This window comes from Artemia franciscana, chromosome 14 (assembly GCF_032884065.1).
Source record: "Artemia franciscana chromosome 14, ASM3288406v1, whole genome shotgun sequence".
In the NCBI taxonomy this organism is placed as follows: domain Eukaryota; kingdom Metazoa; phylum Arthropoda; class Branchiopoda; order Anostraca; family Artemiidae; genus Artemia; species Artemia franciscana.
This window is the reverse complement of record NC_088876.1, coordinates 18,055,524-18,076,339: the sequence shown is the minus strand read 5'-3', so window position 1 is coordinate 18,076,339 and position 20,816 is coordinate 18,055,524. Positions and strand designations below refer to the sequence as shown.

Sequence of the window (20,816 nt, the reverse complement as noted above, 5' to 3'; positions counted from 1 at the left end):
TCTGACAAAGATAAAGTTTGTGACACTCTAGGTAGTGGAGTCTATACTGTAGTAAAAGTTACAAATGTGAAAACAATTAACAATTCCAGGAGCAAATTATAGAGTAACTTTATAGAATAAGCTTTTAAATTTAGAAAACCTCTCGAAACCTCTCTCAAATTTTTACTAATTTTTTGGAGATTTAAAAAAATGAACCTGTTATTTAAAAAGTGTAACTCGTGTAATGTAACTTGTATAAAATCCCTAAGCGAATGAACTAAATTCAATACTTAAAAAAGACTGCAATGGGTTTTTGACAAGAGGGTCATTTCTCAACAGAATCAGTATGTTTTTTTTTTATTATTTTGACTTCAGTTGCATTCTGGATTTGACAAACGTAACTCTAATAGGGTGACATTTTGTTACTGCTTGGAAAGTTCAGAAGTATCTATTGTGTTTTGGGATATACTTAAAATTTTTGAGGGTCGGGAACTAAAATGCTTCATGAATGGCGATAAAAGAAAGGCAAAACGTTTTCCCGTAAAAGATCTGTCGTTGAAACTGACCAAAGGTTCTAGAAATACGGAACACTTTCAAAAGACTGTAAGTCTAATTACCTTTTAGTTTTATACAGTAATTTATTAATACAAGGCAATTGAAAATTTTTTCCTCTCAGATTTTCAAAGCAAAATCGGATGTTTTTTTCATATTGAACAAGCATTGTCTCTCAAGGTCGCCTATTATAACCAGTAGGTAGTAGCTAGTCGGGCCCTGGTGATCCTTGGAATGAAATATTTAGCATTAGACCCTTGACATATTCTTGACAATGGAAAAATAGCATTGCACCAAAGTTGTATTTCTTGCACTGATCTGAAGAACATAATCTCATTTGAAAGCCAATCTTATTTTATTTTCATATAGGAGCTAGCTGTAACTGGATCTTCCTTAAAATACACCCAGGCATTCCAAATACACGTAAGAGAAAACCATAAGGTATGGTAAAGTATTAAATCGTGAAGTTTTTTGCAACTACTTTACGAGACTTTCATATCTAAACCTAGATTACATAGAAGGATCATGGACATGTTTTGAATCGTTCACTGAACGACAAGTTTGATTTAACTTTCAACAGTAATCTCTTAGTCAGACAAATAAGAGCTGGTGCTTTCTTCATAAATAATGAAGAAAGAAGAAATAATGAAGTTATGAAGAATTTCTTCATAACAAATAATAACGTGCATATTTTTGGCAATATAAATTGTGTCTAATCCCATCAATAATAGGGACTGGTGAGTACCGCAGTAAATAATCCATTTTCTATAGTGTTTACACAAAGGAAATTTAAGCAAGAAGAAAAACTCTAACCTTGAAGTCCAGCTCGGAATGTCATCTCAACTTCTGGAGAAACGTTAGGACTCACTGAGCGTCCATCGGCTAAAGTTCTTATTTTTCTTTGTAAGGCATTGGCAGATGACATTGCATCACCGTAGTACTGTCCAGAGTATGATCTCTTCCATGGATCACCAACTGGAATTTTAAATGGATGCTGTTACTATCTTCAGCTTATGGCTTGTTTCAATGGAGTGTCATTGGGCAAGAAAGTCAATATTTAATAATAGAATTCAGAATGTTGCTTGGATTTAAAGAGAAACGGAACGGAGAATCATATTCAAACTGAGCAATGGAATACTCAACTTTTAATATATTCAAAAAATTTGGGCGTCAATGTCCTTGACTGACTCTTTGTTTTAAATTTTCAGTCAATGAAGATAATGACATAATTCCCAAGACTAATTGCTGTTGCACATTGAATAGATGTTCTTATGATGTAATTTAACCGATTCCATCGTAGTAGTGGCTACACTACAAAAATGCTCTAAATTCAATTACATCTGGACGCGTTGACAAATTGTGAAGATTACTTTTGCTAGATATTCGGTGCAAACAATCAAAAGGAGACCACAATTATCCTTTTGATTAAGATGAATTACACGATTCGATTCAAGAAAACCCCAAAGAAAAACCTGAAATTAACATAAAGCTATTGTGACAAATTCAGTGCAATAAATATTTACCCTAAGTAAATAGTGAAATGTTTTTTTGAAAATCTGTAGTCTCTCTGTATTTTTTTTAACCAATATAATATTTTTTTCACCAATGTATTTCGTATGGAAAGAGTTATCGTAGGAGGAACTGAGGGGGCCCATTCGATTGGAAATTAAAAGCTCTAGTGCTCTTTTTCAGAACCAAAAGTGGCTGATATGACAGCAGTATCGATTACACTACTATTACTATTATAACTACTACTACTGCTACTACTACTTCTACTGCAACTTTATTATTATTACTACTACTACTACTACTACTACTACTACTACTACTCAAGTAGTAAATAGTAAATCAATAAGTAAATAGTGAAATGTTTTTTTGAAAATCTGTAGTCTCTCTGTATTTATTTTAACCAATATAATATTTTTTTCACCAATGTATTTCGTTTGGAAAGAGTTATCGTAGGAGGAACTGAGGGGGCCCATTCGATTGGAAATTAAAAGTTCTAGTGCTCTTTTTCAGAACCAAAAGTGGCTGATGTGACAGCAGTATCGATTACACTACTATTACTATTATAACTACTACTACTGCTACTACTACTTCTACTGCAACTTTATTATTATTATTACTACTACTACTACTACTACTACTACTACTCAAGTAGTAAATAGTAAATCAATAAGTAAATAGTGAAATGTTTTTTTGAAAATCTGTAGTCTCTCTGTATTTTTTTTAATCAATATAATATTTTTTTCACCAATGTATTTCGTATGGAAGGAGTTGTCGTAGGAGGAACTGAGGGGGCCCATTCGATTGGAAATTAAAAGCTCTAGTGCTCTTTTTCAGAACCAAAAGTGGCTGGTGTGACAGCAGTATCGATTACACTACTATTACTATTATAACTACTACTACTATTACTACTACTACTACTACTACTACTACTACTTCTACTACTACTACTATTACTACTACTACTACTACTACTACTACTACTACTACTACTACTACTACTACTACTACTAATACTACTACTACTAATAGTACTGCTATTAGTAGTAGTAGTACTGCTTGCTACTACTAGTACTCCTACTACTAAGGCTAAGGGTATTTTTGTGAAATGTCAGAGAATATTGAGGTGGAAGTTGACGGGGGAACAGTGAAAAGATAAAATCTCATAAAGATATACAATAAATATTGTATAGATAAATGGAGGAATTACAAGGGGTTAGAATGTTATTCGGGAAAAATGATGAAGTCGTGATAGCATATCAATATTTTGTGAATTATTCAAGGAGAGTTGCATGTTTTTGAAATGACAAATTTTCATCCAGAATATACCTAATCTTTAAAACGACATATTCTCATCCAGTTAGTGAAGATGACTTATACTGGTATTAAATAAAAAAACAAGTTTTTTTAAATGAAAGTAAGGAGCGACAATAAAACTTAAAACGAACAGAAATTACTCCGTATATGAAGGGGGCTTTTCTTCCTCAACGCCCCGCTCTGTACGCTAAAGTTTGACTCTTTCTCTTAGCTCTACTTTTTAAAAAAGGAAAAAACTTTAGCGTAAAGAGCAGGGCGTTGAGGAAGAAAAGCCCCTTTCATATACGGAGAAATTTCTGTTCGTTTTAAGTTTTAATGTCGCTCCTTGCTTTCATTTAAAAAAACTTATTTTTTTATTTAATTTCTGGACGTTTTTTAATTCGTGCATGTTTTGATCTTGGCTCTCCGCACATAAATTTTTAAATTTAAATTTGCATATTAATTTTCTTTTTGGCTAAATGGCTTTCTCATAGTTTTGATCGGAAGATTTTGAGAAAAAAGGAGAGAGGGAGGAAGTCTAGCTGCCCTCTAATTTTTTGATTACTTAAAAAGGCAACTAGAACTTTTAATTGTTTTACGAACATTTTCATTAGTATAAAACATACGTAATTTACAAATTAACTTACGTAACGAACTTCTATGTTTGTATATTTTTATTGCGTATATGAGGGAGTTCACCCCTCGTCAATACCTCACTCTTTACACTAAAGCTTAAATTATGTCCCAATTCCTTAAGAATGACCCTTGAATCACAAAGGCCATAGAATAAATAGTTGAAATTACTAAAAATACTTTCGCGTAAAGAGCGAGGTATTACGAGGAGGTAAACCCCTCATATGCGCAATAATTTCCCCTCGTTTTAAGTTTTAATGCTGTTCCTCACTTTAAGTAGAAAAAACTTCTCATATTTATTTTTTCCTTATTTTTTTAAATAATGCAAAAAAATCCTGCGCCCCCTTCATTGAAAGTCTCTTCCCCCATGAGTAGTTTTTCCACGGAAAGATCCTCCCGCGTAACGCCCCCACCTCAACTCTCCCTCAAAAACCAAAAAAGATCCCCCTGAAAACGTCCGTACACTTCCAAGTAACCATTACTATATGTAAACACAGGTGAAAGTTTGTAACTTGCAACCCCTGCCAGGGATACTGCGGGGTAGTAAGTCGTCCCCAAAGGCTATCTCAGAATTTTGATCCGGTGACTTTTGGGAAAAAATGAGCGAGGGAGGGGGCATAGGTGCCCTCCAATTTTTTTGGTCACTTAAAAAGGGCACTAGAACTTTTAATTTCCGTTATAAGGAGCCCTCCCGCGACATTCTAGGACGACTGGGTCGATACGATCACCCCTGGGAAAAGAAAAAAAACAAAAAAAAAAACAAATAAACACGCATCCGTGATTTGTCTTCAGGCAAAAAAAATGCAAAATTCCACATTTTTGTAGATAGAATCTTGAAACTTCTTCAATAAGGTTCTCTGATACGCTGAATCTGATGGTGTGATTTTCGTTGAAATTGTATGACTTCTAAGGGGTGTTTTCTCCTATTTTCTAAAATGAGGCAAATTCTCTCAGGCTCGTAACTTTTGATAGGTCAGACTAATCTTGATGAAAGTTATATATTTGAAATCAGCATTAAAATGCAATTTTTTTTATGTAGCTATTGGTATCAAAATTCCATTTTTTAGAGTTTTGGTTACTATTGAGCCGGGTCGCTCCTTACTACAGTTCGTTACCACGAACTGTTTGATTCTTTGTTAAGAAATCACTAATTATTCGATTACCAATGAGATACAGTTAGAAACGTTCTAGATTATCAAAAAGAATTTATAGGTTTCGTCGACAAGGAAAAATCACAGCATCATCCGCGTACCTTACGATTTTACAAAGGGATTAAATTAAAAAAAAAAAACTTTTTTTCAACTGAAAGTAAGGAGCGATATTAAAACTTAAAACGAACAGAAATTATTCCGTATATGAAAGGGGTTATCCCATCTTTAACGTCCCGCTCTTTACGCTGAAGTTTTTTATTGTTTTACAAAGCAGAACTGTGACAACGAGTCAAACTTTAGCGTAAAGAGCAGGACGTTGAGGATGGGATAGCCCCTTTCATATACGGAATAATTTCTATTCATTTTAAGCTTTAATATCCCTCCTTACTTTCAGTTGAAAAAACTTGTTTTCTTATTTAATTTCTGAACGTTTTTGAATCAGTGCATGCTTTGGTTCACCGCACATGAATAATTAAAACGAAATTTGCATATTATTTAATTTGGCTATTGGCTTTCTCATAGTTTTGACCGGATGATTTTGAAACAAAGGGGTGGGGAACGAGGTCTAGTTGCCCTCTAATTTTTGGCTACTTAAAAACGAAACCAGATCTTTTAATTTTTTTTTACAGACATTTGCATAAGTACTAAGTATACGTAACTCACGAATTAACTAGCGAAACGAACTTCTATATTTAGTATATTTTCATTATGTATATGAGGGGCTTCGCCCCCTCGTCAATACCTTGCTCTTTACACTAAAGCTTGAATTTGGTCCCAATTCTTTAAGAATCACAAAGGCCGTGGAATAAATAGTTAAAATTACTAGAAATACTTTAGCGTAAAGAGCAAGGTATTTTGGAGGAGACGTGCCCCCTTATATACGTAATATTTCTGTTCGTTTTAAGTTTTAATGCTTTTCCTTACTTCCAGCTGAAAAAATTCCATTTATTTATTTCTTATTGTTTTTTTAGGTAATTCTAGAAAATCTTGCACTCCCATCATGGAAATTTACTTCCCTCATGATAAAATCCTCCATGAAAAGATCCTCCCACGCGATCTTTTCTCCCAACCTTCCCCTCACCAAAAAAATCCCCCTGAAAATGTCTCTACACTTCCCAAGAACCATTACTATATGTAAAAAAAATGGCGAAAATTTGTAACTTGCAGCCCGTCCCCCGGGGACTGTGGGAGACTAAGTCATCCCAAAAGACAAAGTTATCTCGAAATTTTGATTCGGTGACTTTGGGAGAAAATGAGGTTTGGAGGGGGCCTAGGTGCCCTCCGATTTTTTGGTCACTTAAGAAGGACACTAGAACTTTTAATCTCCGTTAGAATGAGCCCTCTTGCGACATTCCAGGACCATTGGGTAGATACGACTACCCCTGGGGAAAAAAATAACAAAAAAACAAACAAATGAACACGCATCTGCGATCTGTCTTCTTGCAAAAAATACAAAATTTCACATTTTTGTAGATATGAGCTTAAATATTATAGAGTAGGTTTCTCTGATACGCTGAATCTGATGGTGTGATTTTCGTTAAAATTCTATGATTTTTAGGTGGTGTTTCCCCTATTTTCTAAAATAAGGAAAATTTCCTCAGGCTCGTAACTTTTGGCGAGTAAGACTAAACTCGATAAAACTAATATATTTAAAATCAACATTAAAATGCGATTCTTTTGATGCAACTATTGGTATCAGAATTCTGTTGTTTTAGAGTTTCGGTTGCTATTGGTTTTTTTTTTTTTTAGAGTTACGATTACTATTTAGAGTTTACCTTACCACAGTTCGTTACCACAAACTGTTCGACAAAATTTCAGGAATATTTTTCATAAAAAGAAGGAGCAAGATAGGCCTAAGGACAGAGCCCCACGGTAATTCTTAATTCAAGTCATTTTCCAAAAAGATAAGATGCGAAATTGAGTTTGTTATGAAAACCTATAGGACATAAGTTTAGAAAGAAGCTAAATTTTTTTTTTTTTAGCTTCTTCGAGGCTTTTTTTAGCTTCAAGAGAAATCATCATGGAATGTTGAAAACCCTCTAATGTTTGTGTTCAGAAGAAGTTTGTGCATTACCTACTACTACAATAGCTAATACTAATAACTGAATGCAGCACCAAGCCACCTGAGGCCAACACAACTACGCACGCTCCTCCTCTATCCCAATATATTCAAAGCCTCCCTTTTTACACCCTCCCATAAATTTCCCATTTCCTTTAAGTCTTTCTTTATGACGTCCTCCCATCCAAGACGAGAAAGACCTGCTTTCCGTTTAGCCCTAGGTGGTTGGCAGAAAAGGATAATCTTCGGCAATCTGTCACAATTCATACGCACAACGTGCCCTAATCATCTCAACCATTCTTTATAGACCTAGAAAGCGGGAGAACCACATTTTTTTCGCTCAAACTCTCTTCTCTTAATGTTTGACGGAAAAGTAGTTAGAAATGAAGTTTCTGTATTTCTAATTCCCAATTAAAGCTTTTATTTGTTTCCACCAATGTTTGCGTTCGTCACAATTTTCTTATACAAGACGAAGAAAAAAGAGAAGAAATACTGAAAAATTTATGAAAAGAAACTTCTGAAAAATTTCACAAAATTTCGTAAAATTTCTGAAAAAAAATGCTAGGCATATAGAGACAGGGAAAGAGAGACAGAACGAGAGGGAAAGAAATTGGGGGAGAGGGTTATATATAATTAGATAGGTAGGAAAAATAGGTTGGTAGAAAAAAATCTTTATAAATAAAGACCATTTTATGTAAGAACGAAAATAGAGTAAAAAATAATGTTGAATACATACCAACTGTGGCTTGATGTAAAAGAGCTGCAGCTGGAGTGTTATTGTATCCAGTGGAACTGACAGGTTTACTTGCCGCAAGCTCACCAGGATGAATTGCTTTGGGAACTACAATATGTGACCCAGGAATTTTCTGAACATAAAAATAGAGTTACATTTCTATCTAATCAACTATAGCCTATTTGAATTTATTGCTCATGATTATTAATTAATTCTATATGGATAAAACCAAAACACAGGAACATTATAGCTAGTGACAGTGCAATAATGATAAATAAAAACTTTTTTTATGCTTGAATCATTAAATTGTATTGTCCCTTAATGACAGGCGATGAACAATAATATCTAATAAAAATAAAATCATCATAACGAAAACGTTTAGAGGGGAGGGGGCCAATCACTCAAAAATAGCATCTTGAGAAAAGCGAAAAGCATTTCCTATTGTTTTTGCTCTTTTTTTTATAAGAGAGAGAAACGATTCAATGAATTTAAGAAATTTAAACATGATTAATCAGTGGTTCAGTCAGGTAAACTTTCTTTATAATTTATTGGTAAGGTCAAAAATACAATGCATAACTTTTTGGATATTTGTAGGCGTTAATAATACTGATTTACCCAAACTTCAAATATCTCATGATGTTTTCAGCAGAGTACCTAGAGGACCACATTAATTCTTTGTAATATATTAATAGTCTACCCGCGTGAAACAGCGCAGCATGAAAACAAAACTATAAAACAAAATTAAAAAATATACTTTTAAAACAACGAACGACCAACCAATAAAAAGACAATTGTAATCAGAATATCATCGTAAAAATGAAAAGTTTGGTAATGTATTTATAAAGTAGAGACTTTTTTTTCAGGGGCTGGACGTCTTCTACTAGAATTTTTGCATTTGAGCCTTATGTCATTTCCTATTAATATAAAATTGCATGTGAGAAGAATACCGTAGACCAGCATGGGGAGACCATGTGTTCCATAAGAAATAGCTCGTCCGGTAGTGACCATGTGAGTCAAATATTCTGAAATATAGCTTTTCATTTCTATCTAGTGTTCTAATATCATTAAGTAATTCAGATTCATTAAATTAAGGTAAGATTTCAGATTCATTAGAAAATGGAAGAGTGGTACCGATTTATAAGGGTGGTAATGGAAATGATCTTGGTAGTTATTGACAAATATCTGTTTTGCCAGGAATTTCCCGAATTTGAGAAAAAATTAGTACTTAGTTGAGCCATATTCTTGAGAAGTTTTATTTCTTGAATATTAATCAGTTTTGATTCCGAAATAATAGAAAGAACGGAGGGAGTATTGATATTTTTGGCTAGTGTAGTTAATATAGCTTTAGGCAAAGATATTAAGATGGATGCAGTGTTCCTAAGCATAATATTGGCTTTTAAAACGGTTGACCCAGGCAGTGAGGCAGCTGTTCTAATATGGGAGCCGATATCAGACCACAAATAAAACGATGCTTGAGCATCCCTTCAGTGTAACAATCATAGCTGCTTACACACCTATATGTGACCCACCTGGGCGACAGAAAAATATTTCTTAGGACCAGCAACAGAACACAATTAAGAGGTGCCCAAAATAAAATCAGTTACTCGTTGGAGGAGAATTTGACACCAGGATTGGCCCCGATTGCACTGTTCTGAACACACTACGTTGGGCGGCAGATGTCCTAGGTGTACTACAATATGTGGTGCTATATGCCCAATGGCACGTCGCTGCTTCAGCTCACAATGCATGTTAACTTATCCATAATGAACACATTCTTTCAGCACAAGAAGGCCAACACTTTGAAATGGAAATAGAGAGACGCGCATACCCTTGTTCAGATTGATTACATATTTATATACCTCAGATGGAGATCATTGTAGTCAACTATCGAGTGTTCAGAGTGGGGTCGAAACCGGGTCAAAGAACGGCTGAAACCATTTAAAATAAGATCAGCTACTCCTGGGAGGAGAATTTTACGCCAGATTGGCTCCCGATTGCACAATTCTGAACATACTACTTTGGACGACAGATGTCCTAGATGTGCTTCTATGTGTGGTGCTAGATGTCCAATGGTACGTCACTGCTTCAGCTCACAGTACATGTTAACCTATCCATAATGAACACTTTTTTTTTCAGCACAAGAAGGCCAATAATTTTTAAATGGAAATAGAGAGATGCGCATACCCTTGCTCAAATCGATTATATATTGATATTCCTCAGATGAAGATTATTGTAACCGACTGTCAAGTGTTTAGAGGGGGTCGAAGCCAGGTCAAAGAAAAGCGGAGACCATTTTCTTCTTGCTGATAGATTGAAGCTATCACACTGTAAGAAAGCCAAATTGCCTCCTAGATGTGACATTAAAAACTTGAAATAGCAAAGGAAATCATGGAGAGGACATGGTGGAAGATCAAAAATATTACGCAAGATGTTGCTGCAAAAGCCTTTAAAAAAAGAAAAAAGACCCTAAGAAGAGGTTCACCACCGAAACACTCAACGTACTGCATGACAAGAAAACATATTGAACAACATGTTTTTCAGAAAGCTTTGCAAGGAAGCTCATAAGTTGGCAAGGAGGGATGAAAACGGGTCAACTCTGGTCACAGACATAAAAGATACTCTGACACCCAAAACAATATGTAATGACACCCATAAACTCACTTCCAAAATGAAAGACGAGAAAAAGTTTTTTTTTTTAATTTTTTTGTTGATACAAAATGGAGAGGGAAATCGCAACCTATAGACCCTTTCCCACCTCCTCGATTGACACCTCCAATCTGGACACTTTTCATCTTTTCAATAAAATTTGAAGCACCATAGATAATGGTGAAGCAGGCTAAGGCAATTAATTGGTTGCTCACATACACCTCACGCTGTGAATCAATACATGCATTAAGGTTCTGAAAATCTTGCCAGCATGTACTCTTGATCGACTAGAGTTGCTGTATAAGCGATTAGAGTTGATGTGCAATTATTGGTTTCAAAATGAATATTAGTTTTAGCCAAGCATTAAATTCCATGGACATTTGCCAAGTATGCCTAAGTAAATAGTTTCAACAAAATACGCATTTGAACGCTGGTTGAAAAAAATTGTATATAACTGTGGATTATTTAATTGGAAGGTGAAGAAGACTTGGAAGCCCTATATCTAAATGAAATAAAAAAAAATAATATTTTTTAAATGAAAGTAAGGAGCAACATTAAAACTTAAAACGAACAAAAATTACTCCGTATATGAAAGAGGCTTTTCCTCCTTAACGCCTCACTCTTTACGCTAAAGTTTGACTCTTTCTCTTAACACTACTTTTTAAAACAGTAAAAACTTTAATGTAAAGAGCGGTGTGTTGAGGAGGAAAACCCACTTTCATATACCGAGCAATTCCTGTTCTTTCAAAGTTTTAATGTTGCTCCTTACTTTCATTTAAAAAACTTGTTTTTTTATATTTAAATTCTGGGCGTTTTTGAATTTATACATGTTTTGATCTTGGGTCTCCGCACATAAATAATTAAAAGAAAGTTTGCATATTATATTTTGGTTAAATGGCTTTCTCATAGTTTTAATCAAAAGATTTTGAGAATTTTTTTTTTAGTTTTGGTTACTATTGAGCCGGGTCGCTCCTTACTAAAGTTCGTTACCACGAACTGTTTGACAAGAAAATATTTTTTATAACAGATGAAAGAAAACTTCTTCATTTTATGAACCATTTTTGGATATCTTTATAGATATCAAAGGACTGGAAATGTAAAAAGTCAGTCCTTTTGAATGTGACAAGCATACACATATACATATAATAGAAATAAATATTTACTAAAGTTAAAACAAACTTTCACAAGGACAATTATTGCGTTTGCCAAAGTACCCATTCTAGAAAGATTTTTGCTTCTATTTGTTTCTTTTTAAAAAAAGAATAAAAAAAGAAAAACTAGAATATTTCATTGTAGATTTTAATACAAAAAAAAGTAGATAAAAAAAAGATAGAATATTTTATATTGGTCTCTTAATCAGCTTGGCCGAAGAGTTAAAAAAAAAGCCCAAAAAGTCAATACAGCTTGAAAAAGTGCACACAGTGGTGGGTCTACTGGTGGGTCTCGGTGGGTCTGGTGGGTCTACTAATTGTTAAAACAGAATTATACTGATACTAAAAACCACGATGCTTAAACCAACTTTTTTTTTATTTAAAAATAGACACTTTTGGTCAGTGTCTAACAAGTGAATAGAACCATTAAAATATAATCAGTTAATCGTGTTACATGATCAGTAAAAATATTATTTGGAAACTCTGAACAAATTATTTTGTTGAATAAAAACTTTATAAGCAATTTAGTTTTAAGGTGAAAGATGAACAAATCTCATAGCAGTTTAATTATAAAACATTATAGAACAACTGAATGTATTGTAAAATAAATTTACATATTTGACATATTTGATAATTCAATATTTTTGAATTTCCAACAAATTTGGTTGTTACAACCTTGTTCAGTTTCCGTAGACATAGCTTATTCGCTTACTTATACGTAATTAAACATGTTAACAAATCATTTGCTACTCGCTGGGAATTCCTCGAAACAGAGTACGAAAATGTAAATTTTCATAGTCTGTACATAGAAAATGTACATTTGTATTTACATTTTTGTCTTGGTTCGTTAACAATTTGCCCCTTGATTTTTATAATTATAAATCAGAGCTATATATTAAGTTACTGGGGATTCACAAACAACAAATAATGAGTCAATTTACTTGTTGAATGGACTGTAACTGCTGTTGGATCTGTTGTTGCTGTTGGAGCATCAATTGCTGCTGCTCGTGTGTTGCATGTGGCAACGTTCTTTTTAGTTTTTTGAGATGCTGGGCTTGATGTTGCAATTGCATTTGCTCTGAGTAGAGCATCTGTTGGTGTTGCCCCACGGCAAGAAGGTATTCTAATTGTTGTTGAAGTAAGATTTGCTGTTGTTCCAGCTGTAGCTGCAAAACTTGTTGATTTTGCTGTGGATTGTATATTTGCTGTGACTGAAGCTGTTGCAAGGAATTAGTGAGCAAAGAAGCTGCGTTGCTTACTACTTGGCTTAAGGAACTTTGTAGTTGGGGTTGAACAACAGTAAAGGGACTGTTAGTAGCATGTTGTAACACATTCTGTTGACCAAAAGACAAAGGTATTTGCTGAGAACTAGAAACTGCCGTATCTATGTTTGTATTACTGACTTCTTGTGGGGTATTTTGTCCAAAGAACTGCTTTTCCTCTGAAGGTGACACTCTTGGAGTGTTTCCAAGTCCTGAAAACCAGAAATGGGATTATTAAACAGTACTGAAAGAAGTTAAAACGAAACTACTGCATTTCATTTTGATTTTGCTATTTCTCGGTGCCGGCATAACTGAACGGTTTCACATGGTGTTATGAAACATCGCTCTGATTAAATCAAAAACCTTCGCAGAGTCTGCTATTACAGAGACCAAATAACCAACTTTAAATTTAGTTTTCAGAAATTTTTACGTTAATTTCAATTAAGAATCAAATGTATATATTTTTCTCTAAATCTCTTTTTTCAATGGTTAAATATAGTTTTATTTGAACTTTTATCCTGATGTGACTTCTTGTCCATTACAGTACTAACATTCTCATCGATCTACCAAACTTTCTTAGCTTGTCATTGGGTAGCGGGAACACATTATAGTCAACAATAAATGAAAAGCCAATCGAATGCAAGCCCCTTGTAGCTAGTACCAAGACTCATTACAATTTCTGTACTTTATTTCCAATGTTTTACTCAAAATTGGCGGATTTGTTATACAAAACAATAGGATAACTGTGGTCACTGCAGGGACAAGTGTCTGTAAGAAATTATATAAACAAGAACCCTATTAAAATATAAAAATTGCCATCTTATTACTTTTGATAGAAGAATGTATCAAAATAAACCATCTTACTATACATAACCAAGTCTTAGCTTAAGAATTCGTCAAGATTAAAAAGTCATAGACCGATTTCAGCTAAATAAAGAACACCTTGATAAATTGTAACAGCTACATGAAGTTGCATATATATCTTAACTAACTAGGATTTCGATATAGATATGTATGATTTCCTCTAAAACCGTTGCAACGACATACGTTTGCCACAGCTCAAGACTTCACTGGCGATTCGCAGGCGAATTTCTTGGCAGGCGAATGGCGAATAGTGTTTGTTTTCTTTTCTTAATAAATGTATATCTCATCTTACTGCTAAAAAATTTCGACAACTTTTCCAGTCTAGATTTTCTTGCTTTCCAGATTGACACTAAAATTATTAAGAAAGTCATCATTGTACTATAGGTTTTTTTTCTGTAAAGTTTTCGTTTTGCTTGAACATTGTTCAGAGGTCGATTTACGTTGTCGTAATCGTGAGACAAAATTTAACCTTCGTGAATAGTTTCCTGCTTGGGTACTAAGGGCAACGTGATACTTGGTGCTCTGGAATACATTTCGCCCATTGTGTCCAGCTGATCAAGCTGGGAAATGGGATCAGGTGATATACATATTATTATTATAGGAGGTTCACTAAGAGATATGCTAAAATTTTGCTGCTTAGACTAGAAAGCATTAGCCTTTATAGCAACCTTGGTTTCAGCCGTGATATAGTTGCCACATTACATGAACAGCTTAGACAGCCAAGCAACTTAGAGCAAATACGCCAGAGGAAACAAAGACATTTTTCACTATGGTTGGAACTATCAGTGTGATAGAGAGATTTATTTCTCCGTACCTTATCTTTGAAAGGACTTGCTTCATGAAAAGGTTCTATGATGGACCTCCACCCCGAATAAAGGCGGTTGTTAATAAAAAGCTAGCAATGCATGGATGATATCAAAACTATTTCTTGACTATTTTTTATCATTTCAAAAGGTATACACCAGGCTGCCCTGAATGACCAGATCTTCCGCTTATTGGTAACCGTGATAGTCACATGACTTTATTTCAGCAAAAAGGGAAATGGTGTTGCAAAAATTTACATTTCCTTCACACGCACAAATAAAACACAGACCCTTGATGCAACCGTTTAATCTAAAATAGAGACGAAGACCACACTGCCTTTCCATAACAAACAAACACAAAATAGAAACAATAGGGAAAATCTTTTAAGACTGTGAAAATCAAATCTGTGGATTATTCTCATGTCTTTAAGATAATAATTACATTTAAATACCCGGAAAGAAGCGCAATTCGCTCATACGCTACTGTTAAAAACCTTAGTCCATATTATTAAGGACAAAAAACAAAAAAGACTTATAATTTCTTCAGAGAGAAAATCCTTGGAAACTTTTTTGCTGGAAAACCTGTCCAATGTTGATTTTTCTCAAGTTATTAGATTAGAAAGGAATATGTTTAGCCATGATTTTCGATTGTTCAAGGAACGACTCTTTAAGAAATTGGAAGGCTAGAGAAATGAATCTTTGATGAGAAACTGTATTTATTCTCCAAGATTCAGTCCTGGACCTGCTATTGTTAACCTCTCTTCTTAAACGTTGGAGCCCAGGAAATTGAAACACATGAAAAAGGTCCAAAATTCTCTTTTCTACCGAAATAAGTTCCTGTGGCAGATATAGTTTCCTCTCCAGAGTCCGCTTTGCATGAACACTATCCATCTGTTTCTAACCTTGATGAAGTTAGTTCTGGTCTTATAAATACCCCTTATAATAGCCAAGAAAGATTAAGCCTCCTACCACTTCCACACCGAAAATTTTGCACGACATAAAAATACTATCTAATCTCCGCCGGGACCCTTCTATTATAATAACCAAAGCAGAAAAAAGCAATTCACTTGTTGTCATTGACGCGACAAACTATGACAACAAAATTCTTCCGCATTTAAATGACACAATTACATATAAAACAATATTTCATGATCCTACCGATCAGTTTGCTAATAATATTATAAAATGAATTAAGGCAGCTAAAACAAAATGGTAGAATCCCCCCACAATTATACAATAAATTTTTTCCCCGTAGTAGTTTCTGTCTCAAACTCTACGGTTTACCAAAAATACATAGACAAGGTATTCCCTTAAGACCTATCGTAGCATGTACTACAGCCCCCACTTGCAATATTGGGAAATGGCTTTGTACAGCTTTCAAACCTTATTGTATTCCCAAAATTTCTATATTCGTAATTCAGCAGATATAGTTAAAAAACTTAGTAACACAAGTATTTCAGAAAAAACAAGGGTTAGTAGTTTTGACATTGTTTCAATGTATACGAATATAGCTGTGGCTATTTCTGAGGAATTATTTAAAAAAAAAATAGAAGAAAATTACCACTTAATCGAGGTTTCAGCGATAGGAATTGATCGTGAAGTTTGAATGACTCTAGTTAATAATTGTAAAAGTTTTCCATGTATTTTCAGTTTCGTGACTATTTTTTCAGCAAAAAATGGGTTACCCATGGGGGCACCTTTATCCGGGCTGCTAGCAAATATTTATGTCGAGAACCTCGAAAATTGGGCCTTAAATTCTTATTTTCTAATCACGTCTATTGGGGTCGATATATGGATGACATAATTTCACCTTTAAATTATGGGGAGGCTGAACTTCGGGGCTTCTTAGATCATCTTAATACTTATGACCGAAATTTGCAGTTCACCCTAGAAGTTGAAATTGAAAATAAACTACCGTTTTTAGATGTGTTAATTATTAGTAATACTGACAAACGGGATTTTACTATCTATCGAAAGCCAACACAAAACAATAGATATCTTCATTTTAATCCAAATCACCCCCACAAGTCAGAGCCGTCCCGGCCGAGTGGTTTGTTGCGCTGGATTCAGGATCCTTTGTCTGAGAGGACGAGGGTTTGAATTCTAGTTTACCCAATTATTGTTACTCTGTAAGCTTAGACAGAGTCAACTCAGCTCTAAATGGGTACCTGGAGAAATTTGGGGAAGTTAAACAGGAAGGGTGTGCTAATGCACAGGATGTTTGGCCCCAACCCCCCATTGCACTTCCTGGCTGAAGGGCCAAGAAACGGAGATCAGCACCGCCGATAAGGACTGTAAAGTCTAATGCCGTATTATTTACCTTTTTACAAGTTAAAAGAGCAGTTGTAACTTCTCTCATTGATCGTGCCCTGATCATTTACTGCGATTCGTATATAAATACAGGAATAAACTTTATCAGAGATATTATTTTTGATAATGGATTCCCCATTCCTTTTGTCAATAAGATAGTTAACCATAGACTAAAAACACGTTCCCGTAAAATCGAAGACGATGTTTCACAATGTGAGGCTACTGATAAACCCTCAAATATTATCTATCTTCCGTATATCCCAAAAATCACTACAAGATTAAAAAATATTTGCAAAAAAAATAATCCGTATGTAGTTTTTACTAATAATTTTAAAAACATAAATTTCTTAAATTCCGGTAAAGATAAAACCCAAGTTACTATCCAAAGAGGGGACTATCAAATACCTTGTGACAGTGGAAATTACTATGTTGGCAGGACCCATCAGAATCTAGAAAAACGGCTACACCAACATAAAAAAGATATAGACAAGGCACTAATTTCAAATAGTTCCAACAACTCCTTTGATTCTGCTTTAGGGTGGTATATATTTAATAATCCCTCCCACACGATACTTTTTGAAAAATCTTCACTCATCACTAATGATTTGGGGGATAAAACAGGTGGTTCGAGAATCAATCGAAATTAGTCTCAAAATTAATAAATAATATTTCTTTGAACAGGGATAATGACAGGTAACACATCTGGGATTCGACGGCGAATAATGAAAAAAAAATCCTAAGACGTTAATTCAGGTTGTGATTAAATAAAAAAAAACTAGTTTTTTTAACTGAAAGTAAGGAGCGACATTAAAACTTAAAACGAACAGAAATTACTCCGTATATGAAATGGGTTGTCCCCTCCGCAGTCCCTCGCTCTTTACGCTAAAGTTTGACTCTTTGCCACAATTCTACTTTTTAAAACAATTAAAAACTTTAGCGTAAAGAGCGTGGGACTGCGGAGGGGACAACCCATTTCATATACGGAGTAATTTCTGTTCGTTTTAAGTTTTAATGTCGCTCCTTACTTTCAGTTAAAAAAAACTAGTTTTTTTTATTTAATTTCTGAACGTTTTTGAATTAATGCATGTTTGATTTTGGCTCTCCGCACATAAATTATTGAAATGAAATTAGTATATTAATTTTTTTTTGGCTAAATGGCTTTCTCTTAGTTTTGATCAGACGATTTTGAGAAATAAGGGGTGGGGAAGGAGGCCTAGCTGCCCTCCAATTTTTCGGTTACTTAAAAAGGCTACTAGAACTTTTAATATTCAACGAACGTTTTTATTAGCAAAAAATATACGTAACTTAAGAATTAACTTACGTAACAAACTTTTATATTCTTATATTTTTATTATGTGTACGAGGGGGTTTGTACCCTCGTTAATACCTCGCTCTTTACACTAAATCGTAAGTTTTGTCCCAATTCTTTAAGAATGACCCCTGAATCAAAAAGGCCGTAGAATAAATAGTTGAAATCACTAAAAATATTTTAGCATCAAGAGCGAGGTATCTATCTCCTCCTAAATACCTCGCTCTTTATGCTAAAGTATTTTTAGAACCCCTCATATGCGTAATAATCTCTGTTCGTTTTAAATTTCAATGCTATTCCTTACTTTCATTTGAAAAAACGTTTTCATGTTTATTTTTTCATTGTTTTTTTTATAGTAATGCTAGAAAATCCTGCGCCCTTTTCATTGAATTTTTCTTCCCCCGTGACATATTCCTCAAAGGAAAGATCCTCCCACAAAACCCTCTCCCATCAACCCCACCCCCCAAACCAAAAAATCCCCATGAAAACGTCTGTACACTTCCCAATAACCATTACTATATGTAAACACTGGTCAAAGTTTGTAACTTGCAGCCCCTCCCTCAGGGATTGTGGGGGAGTAAGTCATTCTCAAAGACATAGTTATTATGGTTTTCGACTATGCTGAACAAAATGGCTATCTTAAAATTTTAATCTGTTGACTTTTGGAAAAAAATGAACATGGGAGGGGGCCTATTTGCCCTCCAATTTTTTGGTCACTTAAAAAGGGCACTAGAACTTTTCATTTCCGTTAGAATGAGCCCTCTCGCGACATCCTAGGACCACTTGGTCGATAAGATGACCCCTGGTAAAAAAAACAAAAAAAAACAAACAAATAAATAAACACGCACCCGTGATTTGTCTTCTGGCAAAAAATACAAAATTCCACATTTTTTAGATAGGAGCTTGAAATTTTTGCTATATAGTTCTCTGATATACCGAATGCGATAGTGTGATTTTCGTTAAGATTCTGTGACTTTTAATGGATGTTTCCCCCTTTTTTCCAAAATAGGGCAAATTTTCTCAGGCTCGTAACTTTTGATGACAAGGACTAAATTAATTGAAACTTAATATTTAGAATCAGCGTAAAAATTCGAATCTTTTGATGTATCTTTTAGCATCAAAATTACGTTTTTTAGAGTTTCGTTTACTATTGAGCCGGGTCGCCCCTTACTACAGTTCCTTACCACGAACTGTTTGAAAAGAAAATAATTCGGTATTTCGGGGCTTCTGACATTATTACTCCTTTGCGGAAGTTAGGCTCAAAATTGAAAAAGGATTATATTTTTTCTCTGGGCCCCTTCCACCTCTTAGTTCGTTTATTTTCCCGTTAGTTTTCACCTGTTTTCGCTTTATAGTTGTGTTATCTCTTAGCAGTTCTTTCGTTAGTTGAGTTATGGTTGTGGTATATATGTTTTATCGCTCGTATAGTTGTGTTATTTTCAAATTATACTCCATAATAGAGAGGCTCCGAACAGCCAGCATTGTATATTAAGCTCTTAATTTGACGTTTTTTTCTAACGTGACCAGATTCGTCCTGCGCCCTTTTCATTGAATTTTTTTCCCCCATGGCATATTTCTCCAAGGAAAGATCCTCCCACATAGCCCCCTCCCTCAACCCTACCCCCAAAACCAAAAAAATCCCCCTGAAAACGTCTGTACACTTTCCAATAACCATTATTATCAAACAGTTCGTGGTAACGAACTGTAGTAAGGAGCGACCCGTCTCAATAGTAACCAAAACTCTAAAAAATGGAATTTTGATACCAATAGCTATATCAAAAGAATTGCATTTTAATGCTGGTTTTAAATATATAAGTTTCATCAAGTTTAGTCTTACCCATCAAAAGTTACGAGCCTGAGAAAATTTGCGTTATTTTAGAAAATAGGGGGAAACACCCCCTAAAAGTCATAGAATCTTAACGAAAATCACACCATCAGATTCAGCGTATCAGAGAACCCTATTGTAGAAGTTTCGAGCTCCTATCTACAAAAATGTGGAATTTTGCATTTTTTGCCAGAAGGCAGATCACGGATGCGTGTTTATTTGTTTTTTTGTTTTTTTGTTTTTTTGTTTTTGTTTTTTTTTTTCCCCAGGGGTGATCGTATCGACCCAGTTGTCCTAGAATGTTGCAAGAGGGCTCATTCTAACGGAAATGAAAAGTTCTAGTGCCCTTTTTAAGTGACCAAAGAAATTGGAGGGCACCTAGGCCCCCTCCCACGCTAATTATTTTCCAAAAGTCAACGGATCAAAATTCTGAGATAGCCATTTTATTCAACGTAGTCGAAAAACCTTATAACTATGTCTTTGGGGACGACTTACTCCCCCACAGTCCCCGTGGGAGGGGCAACAAGTTACAAACTTTGACCTGTGCTTACATATAGTAATGGTTATTGGGAAGTATACAGGCGTTTTCAGGAGGATTTTTTTGGTTGGGGGGAGGGGTTGAGAAGAGGGGGATATGCTGGGGGAACTTTCCATCGAGAATTTGTCATGGGAAAAGAAAACTTCTATGAAGGGAGAGCAGGATTTACTAGCATTATTTAAAAAAAAATTAAAAAATA

The 20,816-nt window shown here is 34.6% G+C and overlaps 1 protein-coding gene across 1 annotated transcript in view; it reads right to left on the bottom strand.

Annotated features, from left to right (window-relative positions):
* LOC136035416 (uncharacterized) overlaps positions 1-20,816 on the bottom strand; it is a gene marked incomplete at its 3' end in the record, with an annotated part of 248,773 nt that overhangs the window by 53,849 nt on the left and 174,108 nt on the right. Inside the window, 3 exon segments of the mRNA XM_065717209.1 lie at positions 1,345-1,506; positions 7,913-8,042; positions 12,648-13,180. Coding sequence (XP_065573281.1) covers positions 1,345-1,506; positions 7,913-8,042; positions 12,648-13,180 — 825 coding nt within the window.